The sequence below is a fragment of the Phycodurus eques genome, chromosome 3 (assembly GCF_024500275.1).
Source record: "Phycodurus eques isolate BA_2022a chromosome 3, UOR_Pequ_1.1, whole genome shotgun sequence".
Lineage (NCBI taxonomy): Eukaryota > Metazoa > Chordata > Actinopteri > Syngnathiformes > Syngnathidae > Phycodurus > Phycodurus eques.
In genome coordinates this window covers 12049720-12067869 of record NC_084527.1, presented here as the reverse complement: position 1 = coordinate 12067869, position 18150 = coordinate 12049720, and the positions used below count along the sequence as shown (strand labels likewise).

At 41.8% G+C, this 18150-nt stretch overlaps 1 protein-coding gene across 2 annotated transcripts in view; it reads right to left on the bottom strand.

Moving 5' to 3' along the window:
- Nucleotides 1-11354: 11354 nt before the first annotated feature.
- The window catches only part of adamts12 (ADAM metallopeptidase with thrombospondin type 1 motif, 12), a 29437-nt gene continuing 22641 nt past the window's right edge, over nt 11355-18150 (bottom strand). For both annotated transcript variants that reach the window (XM_061672083.1, XM_061672084.1), the window contains exons 18-24: nt 17865-18075; nt 16844-17797; nt 15149-15301; nt 14900-15076; nt 14676-14822; nt 13402-13555; nt 11355-13334 (exon numbers count right to left, since the gene is read on the bottom strand). In XM_061672083.1, the coding sequence (XP_061528067.1) occupies nt 13219-13334; nt 13402-13555; nt 14676-14822; nt 14900-15076; nt 15149-15301; nt 16844-17797; nt 17865-18075 (1912 nt within the window). In that variant the 3' untranslated portion in view covers nt 11355-13218. The remainder of the gene's footprint in view (nt 13335-13401; nt 13556-14675; nt 14823-14899; nt 15077-15148; nt 15302-16843; nt 17798-17864; nt 18076-18150) is intronic.

Here is an 18150-nt window from a genome sequence, read left to right as displayed (position 1 = left end):
TTTAGCAATCATAATTTGTGCTTCGGCTACCATCATTCGATTTGTTGTTAAGCAAGGATAATTTATGTAATTTCCAATGCTTCTATAGTTTTTTGTTTTTTTTTAAAGGTAAGTAAAACAACAAAACTTCCACACAGTACTGTACATAATAAAAATGAGTTAAGTACCGTATATGTAACGTATTGATCTACTGTGTCTAAAATATTTATGGTATCCTCGATGTTTTTTTTTTTTTTAAATGGTAAAAATGTTTAATTACAATCTGACCATTCTATACCTACCATAAGATACACTATACCAGGGGTGTAAAACATACGGCCCACGGCACAAAACCCACCCTGCTAGGGAATTTGCAGGATGAATTTGAAAGTGAAAAAAATACACGACATTGTGGTGGTGTTAGAGGCAAAAAGAGAGAACAACCTCTATTACCTGGTTCTTCTTTGAAAATACAGAGTCGAACAATAGTTCAACACTGGGCTCTTCCACACGTAGCTCAGAACAACGTCTGTGAAGAACAGACTGTGGAAGCTTTCGTCGTGTCTTTTGTAGCCCAAAACATTGCTTCCTGTCGTGACGTCGTGCATTCTCGGACCAATCCTAGCTCCGCCTCTGTGTCTGGGTACGTTGGGAAATTCAGCCCGACGTTCTCACCGCGGCCCGAGATTGCAGCACTCGGAGACAGAGCGTGCTCCATTTTCTATAACTTTACTAATGAACGTGTTGGCTACACACACACACACATCATGGCACTGTTCTTGATCACAAATAGGACATTTAACAATTGCATTTTAGATAAAGTCCCAACATATGAATCATATTAAATCAATATTGTTGCTTGCAGTCAAGCTACTGGTTTATCACATCCATCTGACCACTGTCTTGGCCTCAAGGCACTTTATTTTTAATGCAATGAAGCTTCCCTGGTTTCATTGACCCAGACATGTGACTTCCTCTAATACTCATCCACTTCTTGTCTGGTCCTTTCAGGCATCTAATAAATAATTAGAACTAAAGCCTTAAAGTCTTGATTGGAGTGGAAAACTTTGAGGTAAAGTCATGGCTAAAAACATTGGTACCCCTTTCTTTAAAAGGAAACAATGCTTTTTTTTTTCTGACTGTCTGACATGAAATTAAACTAACCTTTTCCTGGTTTAGGTCAATTAGGATGATCAAAATTATTTCTATTTGCTAAATCCTACAATAAAAGTATGATTTTTTTTTTAGACAAATACACTGAACAAAAATATAAATGCAACACTTTTGTTTTTGCTCCCATTTTCCGTGAGCTGGACTCCAAGATCGAAAACTTTTTCTACATACACCAAAGGCCATTTCCTTCAAATATTGTTCACAAATCTGTCTAAATCTGTGTTTTAGTGAGCATTTCTCCTTTGTCAAGATAATCCATCCCACCTCACAGGTGTGGCATATCAAGATGCTGATTTGAAAGCATGATTATTGCACAAGTGTGCCCTCGGCTGGCCACAATAAAAGGCCACTCTAAAATGTGCAGTTTTATCACACAGAACAATGTCACAGATGTTGCAAGTTCTGAGGGTGCGTGCAATTGGCATGCTGACTGCAAGAATGTCCACCAGAGCTGTTGCCCCTTAATTGAATATTCATTTCTCTACCATAAGCCGTCTACAAAGGCGTCTCAGACAATTTGGCAGTACATCCAACCGGCCTCACAACCGCAGACCACGTGTAACCACACCAGCCCAGGCCCTCCACGTCCAGCACGGTCACCTCCAAGATCGTCTGAGACCAGCCACCCGTAAAGCTGCTGCAACAATCGGTTTGCACAACCAAAGGATTTCTGCACAAATGGTCAGAAACCGTCTCAGGGAAGCTCATCTGCATGCTCTTCGTCCTCATCGGGGTCTCGACCTGACTGCAGTTCGTCGTCATAACCGACTTGACTGGGCGAATGCTCACATTCGATGGCGTCTGGCACATTGGAGAGGTGTTCTCTTCACGGATGAATCCCGGTTTTCAGTGTTTAGGGCAGACAGCGTGTGTGGCGTCGTGTGGGTGAGCGGTTTGCTGATGTCAACGTTGTGGATCGAGTGGCCCATGGTGGCGGTGGGGTTATGGTATGGGTATGCGCAACGAACACAGGTGCATTTTTTGGATGGCATTTTGAATGCACAGAGATACTGTGACCGCTCTTTTAGAGAGATACTGTGCCCGCTCTTTTATAGCTGGGGATGTGGCTGTGTTCAGAATTAACTAATCATGTTCAAACTGAGAGTCAGCCCACAACTTCCCCCATTGAAAGCTTTTACAAGTTGATTAACGGCAAACAAGTTCAGATGGTATAGTAGGCTTTTCCTGACATTTGTTTGCTTTCTAGCAGTAGAAGGAAGATTTTGTGCTCATACTGACTGCTATTTGGAACTGTTATAATTCCTTACACCTTGACTAATGCCCTAGTTCTAGTTCAAGGAAAAAGCCCCAAAGCATGATGCTTCAACCACCATGCCTCACTCTACGTATAGTGTTCTTTTGGTGATGAGCAGTGTTGTGTTTGTACCAAACATATTATATGGTGTGGAATTAAGGCCAAAACGTTCATCCTTGGTTTCATTGGACCAGAATTTATTTTCCCACATGCGTTTGGGAGAATTCAAGTGGGTTTTTTTTTCCCTTTAAGGTAAGAATCTGTCTTGCCACTCCACCCCATCGTCCAGATATTTGAAGAAGATGGGAGATTGTTGTCACGTCTACTAAACTGCCAGTACTTGCCAATAATTCCTTCAGCTCCTTCGATGTTGCTGTCGGCCCCTTTGCAGCCTCCCTGACCAGTTTTCTTCTCGTCTTTTCATCAATTTTGAAGGGACCTCGCGTTCTTGGTAATGTCACTGTTGATGACAGTCTTCATGGTGTTTCTAGAAATTCATTTGTACCCTTCTCCTTCAAAGAAAGAGATGCCTCTAATGCTGGGGGGAAGCTCTCTGCGGACCATGGCTTGTGCTATAAAATGTGACCAAAATGTCAAGAAAAGCCTACTCGAACTTCAGAACCTTTACAATTAAGTGTCTTTAATAATGTGCATGTCTTTTGAGAATGTGGGAGGAAGCCGGATTTGAACCATTCAAGCACAGGTAGAGCATGCAAACTCCATACAGGAGGGTCTGAGCTGATATTTGAACCCAGAACCTCTCAAATGAACATTACAATAATACTGTCGTAGCTGTTGACCTCTGATGGTGAGTCATTTATTATGAGGATGATGACTTTTCAATGACTCATTTTACCTCACAGTGGGGCCATGCATTTGGTCATTATCATTTTTATGATGGATGACTTGTTCTGAACACAAGTCTAGGAAAAGCTTTTGCAGGAGCAATAAAATGATGTGGAGGGCCACATCTTAGCTGTGGGCCTTGAGTTTGACACCCGTGCTCTGAGATAACACTATTTTACTGTGCTGTTTTTTATTTGTGTAATAATAGGCATAGCGCACATAAAGTATGGTGTAACGATACATGCAGGACAATAGAAGTTGAACATGCAGTAGAGGAAACCCTGTTCAAAAACACAACTCAATAACTGTAATGCAATGAGTGTTTGTTTACATTGTGAGGCCATTGACCTTGGTGACATAAATCAGATGCCCAACAGTGACATTTTTAACCCATCAAGCGTGATAAACCAAACCTGTGCTGGCACTCTTATCTAATTTCCACTGCTCCTCGTTTCTTTAATGTCGACGTCTGGTCTGTTGCTCACTTTCCCGCCATTAAGTCCCGGTTTTTACCGCCCGCTTTAACGTCCGTCAACGATCTACGGCCAGAGGGTCGGTCTGGACTCAACTGCGCATGGAGTGGTTTTATCTGGGGATGTTAACAAAGCAATCTTATCAGCGCTTCCTTTACAGCGTCCCTTCCCGCTGTGATAACCGGAATCACAGCGGAAGAAGCGGCACAGGCAACATTGATTTTGGTTGCAGCAAAAACCAAGCATGTTCTTTAGTTCGGATTGAAATAGCTCTACATGATGGCCTAAACTCAAATAGAGTGAGTTGTTTTCACCAAATCTTCTCGATTGAAAATCACATTATCAATCCGCAATTTTACGAGGAAGCTGTTGGGTTTCTTGTTCACAGACACTAGTCATGTCTTGTGTAGGAGCCTCACAGGGGTGAAGGCCTCACGAAGATGTTAACAGACTCACAAGCTTTGCAGGATTTCTTCAGAGGCCAAGGAGCAAATTCTTCCCCACATAAGCACACGTGTGTTGTCCTCCTAAAGGCAATATGAGGGAGATTTGCAGGGTCTGTAGATGGTCTCGATTCAGCTTTTAGCGTTTCTTTATAGACGGAGTTCCCTGAATTAAATCTCAAACTGCCAAGCAATTGGCAACAAATGATCTCCTGATCCAGGCCTACAGGCTGCAACTCTTAAGTTATTCGCCAAGATATGAGGACTGCATCATGCGCAAAGCTGTTTCGAATATGTTTTACTCTCTCATGTACCTAATTGAGGTAAACAAAATATTAGACAGCTGTCAGTATGGTGCAGTACAGTATCGTATGTCATCATGGCTGGTTGATTTACTGTATGTCATCGTTTCCCAACCTGTATTGAGCGTGGCACATATTTTACATTAGGAAAACCACCAAACAAAAAGTGGATTCGCAGGTTTATTAGGTACCTTCTGCCATCTAGCTGAACATTTAATTGTACTGCCTGTCACTATATGTTGCTGGCATAGATAGGTGAACAAAGATATATTATTTCTAGCACTGTCAATAAATAATCATTTTGTGACCAATTAAGTGAACTTGGAGAATTTCCCGCAGCACACCTGATGATCTCTCATAATGTGCCTTTTCTTTAATCATTCATTATCACCGGTATCTCAAATAATTTTCCCCCATGGAAATGAATGGAAATGCCATTGATCCCCCCCCCCTCCCACACACACAAAGTTTTTGTAATGTGTATTTCAATGAGAAAAAAAATAGTCCTCTAAAATACAATACAATGTACTTTATGAAAAGGTACAGTTATGATATGATTAAATACAATGTCAATAATTAAATGTTTATGGTCACACTTTTTGCTTCAATTTAATTGTCATTATGCCGCGCCCTCAGGTGTGTGTGTGTGCCTTGGCCACCTGGAGGCAGGATAATATAGATGATGCGCCAGGAGACATAACAACTCCTCAGCAGTAAAATTAGTCATTCTTTGCAGAGGATAAAGAATATATGCATGTTCACTGCCACCATACAGCGCTCTGATCTAAAGTTTGTCCTCACGAATCAATGCATAAAAACGATGGCTTGTATCTCGAAAACTATCTATCTGTATCTCTAGTCACTCTTATTATTTCAAGGCACCACTGTAGTTTCTTTTTTTGAATATATTCCAAAACTGCTATTATAGTTCTGCAACAAAGCTTTATATTTTCAAAACGATCATCCAATTTTCATATTTTGCACTTAAGTGAGCGGCATTTGGCAAGCGGGATTACAAATGAAAAAAGCTTGGCTGTAGCTTGCCCCCAAACTGGGGGTCGACTTCTGTGTGCTGAACATGGCGTACACCAGCAAGTTCAAGCGTGGAAATCCACCTTGTTCTAGACGTGTGTCTCCGCTTTTCCCAAGCCCCCTTGGTGTTAGCCCCTCTCCTGCGTACGCTATTATTAAGCAGATGTTTTGCAGAGAAAAGCCCCTTGCGCCGTGTTTCCTCAACTCCCAATCCACATGTGGTCTGCGAGGGAATCAAACTTCAAGTCACAAACAAGCCAAGTGACCTATGGGAACCATGTGTGAGCGTACCCCGGGGCCCGCTCTGTGTGTGCCGGGTCACAGGAGACTGAGGCTTTAATAAAGGAGCAGGTCTGATACAGGGATGCCAGTCTGATCGCCTGGGGACACGCAACCTGATGGGGTCCAGATGAGAGCCACCGCGCTGGACTTCTTGCTCCAAAGCATGTTTATGTTCAAGACATAGATGCACTACATTCTGATTGGATTGGATTTTAAAAGGCTGCTCGCCGATCACAGCAGAACGTGTTAACCTGTGTACACATACACACCGATTTTTAAAACGTGAGAGGCCAAAGTCGATGATGTCAAATATTTGTTCTTACTGTGTGTAGTGTACTCCAAATAACCAACACAGCACACCCAACACATCCATCGACAATGGCAAGTCTCCTGCCCCAAACCAGATTTGTCTGTACAACTTACCACTTTTTCCCTGTAAGCGGCAGTATAAGCATCCAGACTGCCGGACAATACAAAGAAGAAGAACGAGTAGTCGTCATCACATTTGATAATTGCCGATGCATTTATTTTTTTTTATTATCTTTTATATAGCTAGTTTTGAACCTGAGTCAAGGAAAAATTATGGTAAGGTTTCACGGCCCGTGGGCATCGAGTTTGACACCTGTGCCTTATAAAAATATTCAACACAACCAGATGCTCCTCGATTTGTGTCTGTCTTCCGTTTCATGTCACAATCACAGAGGCCGTGGCTCAGTCAACCTTGGCGTTAACCACACACATAAGCGTTTGTGACCTCCGCAATGAACAGGTTTCACATTTACCATTGCTGGCCCTGACCGTTTTCTCAGCAGATTGTGGAGGAAAGATCACTCTACACACCCCACAACACATGATAGTGCGTCAGAGACATTCGATAATGAAACCTTTGCTGACTTTGATAGCATCCATCCATTTTTCATACCGCTTATCCGTCACTGAGGTCACGGGCGTGCTGGAGCCTATCCCATCTATCTTCGGGCGAGAGGCGGGGTACACCTTGAATCGGTCGCCAGCCAATCGCAGGACTTTGATAGCAAGGGATGGAAAATACTCAAATTTCACCCAACTCTGTCGCAGCTTCACAACCTGTGAAAATGCAAATTGCAGTACTAAACTATTCGCCATTTTATAACATTTTAGACTCCATTATACATACTGTAGATACTCTCATCTTTTAAAATACAGTATATCGCAAATGACGATCTTTAGTTGGGCGCTTACTGCGCCTTACGTTGAGCAGCTAGCTGTTACCAGCTAATACCAGCCCGCTATCGTCCTCCCCACAAGGAGCTTAGAAGGCCTGTTGGACCTTTAGCCCACTGGAATCTTCCATCCCGCTGCTGTTCACTGTCAAGCCGGCCGGTTGTCAGCTGATGGCCACTGCTAGCTACTCCTCCGCAACACGGCCTTGCCTTAGAAGGAGCAGGGTATTTGATCGGCATTTTAGAGCGTTACGGAAAGAGCATAAATTGGCAGATGGACGCAATTCGGTGTTTTTCAGCGAATAGTTGTTGCTCAGTCTCTAATAGGAGATACAGTAAGATAGACTTATACCGAGACCTTATTATTTTTCTGTTGGTCATCATATGTAAATATTTAATGTGTCCCTGGATCATTGTGTTGTGTTGTTGCGGTGTCAGGTAACCTACAATACGAGGTTGCTGTTTGCTGCTTTACAATGATCAATTGATGTTTGTCACATGATCTGGACAGGCTTACATCACAGCACCCTGCTGAGTGTCAGCTTCCACAGAACAAAGGAATTTACTTACAGGTCACATACTGGATCAAGTCATCAGCGTTCGGTCCTTCTCTGGCTTAGGCAGCTACTTGGTCTATCGGTGGCAGGATGATGTGGTGAGTTACACTGTTCGAATATTATTAGGAAGGCTGCCAATAGACAAATTACAGGAGACATGCTATTGAGTTCAATACCACAATACTGTCACAAAATAAGGGCTTTTAATTGTCAAATGAAAAGTATGTTTGTTCATTAGGAAGTACAGTGGAACCTCCATCCATCCATTCTCTGTACCACTTATCCTCGTTAAGGTTTTGAGTGAGCTGGAGCCTATCCCAGCTGACTTTGGGCGAGAGGCGGGCTACAACCTGGAGTGGTCCCGGGTCATTTACACTCACATTCACACCTTTGGGCAATCTGGATGTAGGGCTGTCAAACCAATTTTTGTCACGGGCCACATTGTAGATATGATTGTTAAATACATTACTGTATTAATAATAAATTTAATTTGAAAACAAAACGAGTTAGTCCACTCTAGTTCTCAGTGGCTCAATTTATAGTTAAAAAATATATAGTTTTTTTTTTAAATGCTCATAATACCTTTTAAAAGTAAAGACAGTTGCAATTTGTGGTATCAGGTCCCTGGGCCTTGAGTTTGACACCTGTGATTTAGAGTTTTCGATGAACCTAACATGCATGTTTTTAGAATGTGGGAGGAAGCCCGAGTATCAGGACAAGCCCTTGGAGAACATGCAAAGCTGAGATTTGAACCTTAAACCTTAGAACTGTGAGGCACACGTGTTAACCACCAGACCAATGTGCTGCACAGTGGAACCTCTAACGACAAGACTACTGTAGCCATAGGAAATAATGTGTTCCAGGGTCAAGTCATAAAACGGATTATTATTATTATTTTTTTTTTTTTAAAAGGTAGTATTTTAAAATTCCTAATGATCATGTGTAAAAATGAGTTAACCAATGTTAAAAGTAAAAATAACAACGCTCAATCTTCACTTTGAAGAATGACAATGCGAGTTACTTCACAGATGCGCCTCAAGCATTTCTAACATTGGTATTTGTCATACAAGTGTAAAAAGAAGTTAGTTGTTAATAAACTGTAAAAAAAATAAAATAAAATAAAAAATAGAAGTGACAATTTGCCGGTTGATGCCTGACTCTTACTGCTTTGGATGTGAATCCGCTTACCAAACCCCCCGTACAGTAACATCCTGTGTATAGTCTTCCTTTCTTCACATTCTTCTTCTGTTAACACCCCTTGTTCAGGCTGGTTCTTCTTTTGGAATAAATGACCCATAGACATTTTTTTTTCTGTTTTATGTAATCCCTCCACCGTATTGCTGTTATCAGACGTGTCTAAGTCTGCGAGTTACATAACAGGTTGAGGCCATTAAGCTCGACTGGCCACATGATAATAGCAGGATTTAAGATTGATTGCACTTTCACCAATAACCACCTGCTGCATATGCCTCAATATTGTTAGTGTAAGTCACGTCTTATATATTATTATTATTATTATATATATATATATATATATATATATATATATATATATATATATATATATATATATTGGACTCATAGTCGACTGTCTCCCAAATGTATAGCGGATCACGTTCAAACTTATTTTTAATGCTACAGTGGTGCCTTGAGATACAAGTTGAATTTGTTCCTTTATGAGGCTTGTAACTCAAAATACTCAGATCTCAAAGCGTATTTACCCACTAAAATGAATGGACATGCCATTCGTCTGTTCCAGCGTCCCAAAAGAAAAGAAAAAAGTAACGTTAATTCTGAGAAAAATAGCACTTTATAAAATCATACTTCATAAACATACACAGTAATGTCAATTAAATAGAATCAACAAGAATTTGTCATACTTTCCCTTTAAATTCAATTTAAGTTATGCTGCTTATTCTCATGTACTAATGCTAATCGTTGACGATGGTGTTTCCCTTTATGCGTTAGCATTAGCATTAAGCTAGCGGACTAAAAGCTAAGCAATGTGGTTGTTTTAAATACACAGAGTGTAATACTCTTTGTTTTATGTTTAGTTTGACAGTAAACCTAAACTGAGAGTGGCAATAAACAGCTCGAAGACTCTTTTTTTGAATATTTACCTATTCTATCTGTAAAACTGCTGGTTGGGTGAAGTGAGGAGTTCACTGCCACCATACAGCGCTCGTGTGTCAAGTTTGCGCTCACAAGTCAAAGAAAAAAAATAAAAATAAATATAAATATATATATATATATATATATATATATATATATATATATATATATCATACAAACGACAGCTTGTATGTCGACAAACTCGGTGACTCAGGTCACTTGTATCTCAAGGGACCAGTGAACTTGAGATCTCAATAATGATTGATTTCTCTGATTTTGATGAAATTTCATTTGAAGTTTCATTTGAGCTAACCTTATGGGCACCTGAATGTTTTCTTCAATACATTAGAATATGCTAGAAAAGTTCTCTCTTTTCTTCCTCAGTAGTTTAATTCAAAAAGTGAAAACGGATCCTTACAGATTCATTAGACACACAGCGAAATACTTTCACAGATAGGAGGATAATTCTTTTGTAATTTCCTAATTGAAGATAAGTTTGCTTTATTTCTTGTTATATTTTAAAATCATTGAAGTAGGCAATTATTGGTTAACTTTAAGCTATCATAAAACAAAATAAATTATGAAAAATCTGCGTGGTGAATCTCGATAATGAGTTTCACTTTTAATCCAACTACTGATACTGTATTTTATTGGGCTGCACTGTACACACATAAACATATAAAGTACAGTATGCAAAACAATCAGATGCCTGGTGAGATTGATTGTACATGTATTTTGCTTATTAAGTAGGAAAATTAAAAAACAATTCCCCGTTCAGCAGCTGCCGTATGTCTGGATCTGCAGAATAATTGGCTTCAACCGCTTATTTGAGATTGGTGTAATTGTTTTTATCATCGTGCTCATTAACAAACATAACTAAACATTAAAACTTCCCCTGACTTATGCATCAGTCAGACAGGTATTTAACTACACCTGATTGTATATATGATTTACCGTAATGCAAGGTAACGGAGCAGTGCGCACATAAAAAAAAAAGTAAATTACACCTTTTCTTCTTTTATGTAGTTCAATTACTGTAATTTTGGGGGGGGGAAAAAAATAGTCATGTGGTACACATTTTTACCCCTCATTTTTGTTATTGAAAACTGATTTGTCAGTTTATGGAGAGCGCTCCATTTAAAGTATGCGGGTTAATTGCTAAAGCATCCTTAAGTGCTTAATTTGTCAATGGAATTTCTTTTTTTACAACAATTCACTCCACACAGCAGTGAGCGATGTTGATTGATGATGATTCAAGGCCTTTCCGTGTTTGTTCCATCCATTGTGCAATCAGACAGATGAAGCAACACTCTGTGACATAACACAACAAGAGCTGGTGTTAAGTAATACAGATGGGCGCCGTTTGCTTCATTATGGTAACACGCATGCACGCACATACATTCACTGTTTTTTTGGAGGGCTCGATGCCCCACATTGACCCAGCATTTTGTTCCTCCTTCCATTATTGCTGACTAACTCTTGGCATCCTGCTTGAATGACAGCAGCAGGGGTGCATGAGGCGGTGTTGTGTCATTCCGTGTGCTGTAAACTGGCACAGAGGAACCCGGGAGGCAAAATGTGGGCCAGATGAAACCGATCCCTGAACCTGAACCCTACACTTCTCAGGCTGTTGTTACAAAGGCCTTCCGGGTCAAAAGCATCACAAAGCACAGCGGTCTTTAATGGTCACATTTATTGCTGTAGAACCACATGCCTCACATTGGTATGTACAAATAAGGTAGAAATGCAGTAGCCATCCTTTGAGGGACCTGAGAGGGGATGACCTGCATCGCCTCTTTGTCATTGGTCACTTTAACGCCAGAGGAGCACCACAGTTCAAGTACAGAGTTCTGCAGTTCACGTAATACAAATAGAGTTGAAACCTTTCACCCGCAGTGCCAACACAACATTGAAAAGCACAATTAAGACTACTATACTAAATAAGCATGTTGTTGTTATTAACAGTATTAAAAAGAGGTTAAACAATATCCTTATTTACATTCTGCTTTTACCAGTTTAAAATAAAACATATTTTGCACAAGTCACCTACCTATAAGACAAAGCACCTTTGATGGACAGTAGGTTCCTAAAAATAGGTATACACCAGTTAATTTATCAGGAAGTCAAATAGTGGCACTCTCGAATTGCACCTATTGCATCCATTGATCAATTGACCAAAACATGGTCCACTCTTGATGATGTCAATCAATATCACCTCATTAAGTAGGGTACACACATATTGACAATCAGGGCAAATTTGAGAATTTTCCTTCCCATGTGATCAAAACCAAGAAAGGCCAGATTGTGGTGCGGGATGTGTTTTCAGTCCCGATCTGCTCGCAAAACGGTCACGGCGGACAATCGTAAATGTTTAAACCTATTCAATATTTATGATTGCAAAAGGACAAATCCTTGTGTGTGTGGTCACCAAGTTCATTATTGTCCGGTGGAGATATGGTGATGTGTGGTCTGCTGTGTTGCTCACCTCGAGTACACCACACACTATAAGAGCAATAAGCGCGTACACTTTTTTCCTTGTCGTGCGTGCGATCTGTCGCAATTTAGAAATCGGTTCAGATGTTAAACATCGCTATGCGTGCACCCCAATTTACACAATTAAATTTGCAAACGTAATTCAGTGTTCTTAATGGAAAAAAAAACAGTGGAACCTCTAAAGTACTGGTCATCTATTGGGAATTTTGAAGTGCCAATTAAGTGTTTGCATTTTTCTTTGGCTTTGTTGTGACATCACCACATAGCAGTGATGGCATGTCCATCCATCCATCTATCCATTTTTGATAGTACTTGTCCTTATTAGTGTCGTGGGGGAGCTGAAGCCTATCCCAGCTGATTTTGGGCAAGAGGCGGGGTACCCCTGAACAGGTTGCTAGCCAATCACAGAGCATATAGACAAACAAGCAATCACACTCACACCTATGGACAATTTAGAGTCCTCAATGAACCGAAGATGCATGTTTTTGGAATGTTGGACAAAGACAGAGTACTTGGAAAAATCCCACCCAACCATTTTCAAGAACTTTCAAACTCCACACAGGACAGCCAGAGCTGAAATTCGAACCCAGAACATCTTGACCGTGAGGCAGAAGTGCTAATTAATACACAACCATGTTCCGTTGATGACAACCACAGAACCTAAAATGGAAGTTATCGGGAAACATGAAAGTGGTACACCACATGGCTGAGTGCAAAATGCCCACTCGTTTGGCCACTCACGACAACGAGTTGCCAAACTCGCACACTGCACGAGAGTTCAGTCGGTTTCGACAGCGTTGCTCGGTGTGCGACGCGCTTTAGTCACTCGTCATCAAAGGATGAATTACATTACATTACATTACCGGTAGAGTATTTCTATTTCCGTTGGCTTTTATGGGGAAATTAATTAGGTCGAGCAACATTCCAAAACCAATTGTGTTGGACTTCAAAGGTTCCAGTGCATATGTCAAATGTTTCATGTTCCTTGTCGCTGGCCAGTTTCACGTGTAGTCATGAAGTACAGTTAGTTGCTCCAGAAGGGAGGCACATCAAGAGAGGGTGTTGCCGTCTATGATCTGCAGGTGCTACAACACTGTCTTTGCACCGACCTGAGAGAGCAGCGCCCCAACAGCTTCAGCTTGTCGCAGAAGCGAGAGGACATTGTGTTTTTCCTGCACATCGGGCCTGCCAAAGGAGGAACGAGACTTATTCACAGTCCAAGGAGCTGAAGAGCAAGACTTGTGTAACAAACCTGAAGCGGTCTGGCATTCCTGCATATTGCATTTCCGGAGAGCTTCTGGTTTGGACATCTTCTCACACAGGCTGTCTGGCATTACACCAGAATCCTCGTTATTCACGCAGATGACGTCACGCTGCTGCTGACCTCCTCCGCAGTTCGCAGAGCACTGCAAAGTCATAACACGTACACTTGCAGCCTCCGATTTATGGTGAAAAGTCGTCATTATTGTTAGAGGTGGCAAAAGTAGTCGCCCACAGAACTTAAGTAGAAGTACAGAAAATTGTGGAAAAAAGAACTGGTAAAAGCAGTAGTACTGATTCAAATCTTGTACTTCGGTAAAAATTATAGAGTAAAAAGTAAACAGGATTTTTTTACTGTCAATGATATACAGTATAATACCTATTTTGATATATATATATTTTTTTTAAATTTTGTTTTATTTTTAAACAGTTAACACAAAATGAATGATTTTCCTTATAGTGCTCGTATTGAGAAGAAGATTCTGTTACGTTCTTTAGGAGCAAGCTAGCGCTGGCTTGACTTTTACACTACCAACAACAACACAGGTTCCCATAGCTTTGTTAATGTTGTGGCTTGAGTAACAAAATGTGCTAAATTAGCTAAAAATAATCCTTACTTGTAGATTGTTTTTTTTTATTTTAATGATTGAAAAAAAATATCATATCAAATGCCTCCGCTCTCAAATGTTGTGGCACTGTCCGCTGAATGCCTCCCACTGAAAAATGGATGCTACTTCATCTAGCATCTTTCTTATGCCCTACACCTGCCTACATGTTTGAGACCTGAAAATATATCTGCTTAAAATGTCCTGTGACTGGAAAATATCACACTGGGATGTCAGGGAAGCGCTAGTCGGCAACTAGCTCGCAAGCTTCCAGGGCTTCGCAGAGCTGGCGGCGGGCTCGTCTGCGGCGTCACCTTCTTGCTTGGGAATTTAAATAACAGCACCAAGCCGTTCAGTAAATTGTGGAATCCGGGGAAGATGCATTTTTGTGGTGTCGGCATAGCTAGCTAGCGAGCTAACTGATCACTGTCGTGATAGAATTGGGCCTAGAAATAATAACTAAGTAAACTCACAATTGTGCCGGACAAAGTAAGGAGTAGAAAGTACAGATCTCTCTATTCAAATGTAGGAGATAAATGCAAAAAAGTCATTCTCAACTGAGTCCTTTGCTCAAGTAAACTACAGATATCTGATAATTTACTTTGACAAAGTGTTTGTACTTTATTTCCAATCCGATTACAGTTGATCATCTGTCACCGACCTGCTCCCACTCTTCTGTCCTCCAGTTGGTGCAAGGCTTCAGGCTGCATGACTCTGTGCTATTTGGCCTCGGTGTAGCGCCACAACCGTGAGGCACCGGGCAGTACACCAGCCGCTCACGCATTCCCTCACCACAGCTCCCAGAGCACTGAGGAGACACATTTGTGACTTTGTGTCTTGACTTGAGCAGGCTGCATTGAGCATTGACACCACAGAGATACATACCGGTCCCCAGGGTGACACATTCCAGTCCACACAGACCTTGTGGGGGCAAGTCAATGTACTGACAGGTTTGCTGGACACCGCCTGACAGTGGAAGGGCCGAAGAGGACGTTGATTCTGGGAATCAACACATTGGACATCCCGGTATCGCTTTCCCACCACTGCACAGTTCTCTGGACACTATGGAGAACATTGCAGTTCTAACACAGTGATAGATGACCGTTATGGCATTCAACGACTGGTGGATGTTACCTTGCTCCAGCTGCCACTTTGCCAGGTGGCACACGGCTGTAAATGGCAGGTGCGAGCAGGCTCAGGTTTCTTGGTGCTTGCACAGTCCTCGTCCTTCTGGGAACTGCATGTAACTGCCCTCCATATTGCACCGATTCCACAGGTGGTTGAGCACTGGAGTAGGACAGGAAGTCTTGGTTGAATCTCAGATGGTGCATGCCGGCTTAGGCAAAATATTCTATATATAAGTTTCATCCATCTGTTTATCCATTTTCTACCCTGTACCTTTTATCTGGGGTAACTAGATCAATGGGTCTTTAAGTGGGGTCTGTAGACTTTTCTTTTGACTCTAATATTACAATAATACCACTTTATCTCGGAGAAACTTTCGACTTTATTCTTCTAAGATTACAGCGTCTTCAACTTGCAAAAAATATGTCTTTGTTCTAGTAAAGCTAACTGATTTAGCTTGAAAATATATGACTTTATTCTCATAACATTACAACTGTTTTCTCCCCCCAAAAATATATATGACTGTTACCATAACATTACGATTATTTTTCTCAAAAATGGGCAACTTACATGTGGTAGTTATATTTAATTGGTGTTCGGAATATGGGCAGGTTCTTGGAAAAATTGCTCCTCTGTAAGGACTCTCTGGACCCAAAAAGTTTGAGATTCCCTAAACTAGAGCCTATACACCACACTTATGCCAATCTTCCAAGGCACGGCAGCAGGACAGCTTGACTGTTCTCAGTTTTGGGGTGGATGGTTTTCCACAAATGGTGTCTCAAAAAACTGAGGAAACCACGCCACCTCAGTTGGAATGAGACATGTTAATGAACAACAACAACAGAGTAAAACGATGTTCTCCAGTACGGTATTTATGAATGTTATTCAAGAGGAGATTTACGGCAGCCAGAGAACGTACCACATCAGCAAAGTGGAGCCTGTGGATTATAATACATCTGTGTCCAGAGCTAAGGTACAGCAACATGATAAAAAAAAAAAAAAAAAAAAAAAAAAAGTTAGCATGTGTGTTTATTTTTGGACTTAATTGAATTTCCTTGGCCAATGGACTGAAACGGTACTAGAAACAGTACCAGATTTAGGCAGTGGAAAAGGCCACTGAGTCGGTACAGACAACTTTTTATTCCCAAATTCACACATTCATACCATTTGGCTTGCAATCAGTCCAGGGCGTACCCTGCCTCTCGCTCAAAGTCAGCTAGGATAGGCTGCTGCTTAACCGCAACCCTAATGAGGATAAGCGCGATAGAAAATGGATGGATGGGCCTTTTCCAGCCTTCAAGTAAACTAATAATCATGTTTATTGAAGGCGGGAGGACAAATGACAAAATAATTTGACGGATAATCTTTTGTAAGAGTAATTTTTTGATCATATAGAAGCCATAAATCAACACAGCCTAAGCCTAATGCAACAAAAAAATACCATTTCTGCGCTGGGTTTTCTGGTAAAACTGCTGACGATGCAAACAAGGTTTTACGACCCTGCAAACAGCTTCAGTTTAATGCGATAATAAATAATAATAAAACCTCAAAATGTAAAATATATATATGTAATTAATGGATTGTGGTCGGCATGGGAGTTTAAGATGATGTTTTGTTAAAGGCCTGGAACACTATGACATTTACAAATCCTGGCATAGCATTTTATTGGGGAGATGTATGACGGTCCTAAATTTCGGCACCCACCTCACTCCAGTTTCCTACAAGCCAGAACACATCCATGCTGACTGGCTCTCCAGGGTCTCTGGTGGGGTGGGGAGACGGCTGATTTTGGCTCTTGGAGTGGTTGCCGTTAGACCGGGATGAGTTTTTTTTGGTAGAGACACTTTTCTTGGGAGTCAAAGCAGGCTTCTTCGTTTTAATAACTTTTATTGTGGTATGAGGCCACGATGCAGTGCTGAGCGGTGTAGAAGGAACTTTTGTTGTGTGGAGGCCTGTTTTGGATGGAACCGAACGCGACTTCAACATGGGAGTAGTTAGAGGAATGCTGGGCATCCGGGGGCTGTATGGAGTGACGCGAAGAGTGGTGTGATGACTGATCTCGGCAGTAGCGTGTGGGGTGAAGGAGGAGGATGTGGTGGCTTCTGTGGTTGTGTGTTTGCCAGGGCCACTTGTTTGTAAAGTGGGCGTGATGATTACATGCGGCACTAGTGTGGTTGATTTAAGAGGATTTTTGAACCAAGTAGTACCGACGTCCAGGTCAATGATCCCCTCCTCCTCTCGTGTTCTCTCTTCTGTAACATAGTCATAACCAGGAACATTCATCACCACATTGGGTGTGCTTCCTTCCTCACTGTCCACTCTCTCCTCTGCTTCTGGCGTTGCTTGACTTGGATCGTTATCATGATCAAGGGTTGGAATTTTATAGGTTGAATATGCAGTGGTAGTTGTAGCTGTGGCTGAGGTACTCGTGGTAGCCCCGGTGGGGAAGAAAGGCTTAGTTGTGTTTCTCTTTGGTGGGTAAATGCGGCGGTATTTAGGAGGCGGTCCGGGTCGTCGCTGGAGACTCGAGCTGGGGCAGCTCTGCAGACCGCACAGTGATCGGGTGCGTGGTTTGGTAGCGAGGTCGCAGGTTTTTGGGGGTGCTAATGCACATGTAACAGTGCGGGAGCGGACACCTCCTCCACATGTGACTGGACACTGGGGAGAAGACAGAAGACTGATGACGATGTAGTAGAAAGACATTGGAAGGGAAAGGATGACTTACGTTTTCCCAGAGTCCAACAACCCAGTCCTGTCCACAGGGTACATCTCTGTTGCATGGTATAACGGGTTTGGGTTTAAGGAGCTGCTTGCACTCCACAGGATGGAGCACCCTTTCTTCACCCGAAACCGTGCGGACGCAGAGCACCGTACGCTTCCGCAAGCCTTCCGATCCACAGGCGGCCGTACACTGCTGCCAGCCTCCAACCCACCACCTGTGGGTGAAGGGAAACTCAAGAGTGGAAAGACTGTTGAGGGAGGACACCAATCCAGAGGATTTGATGGAACAA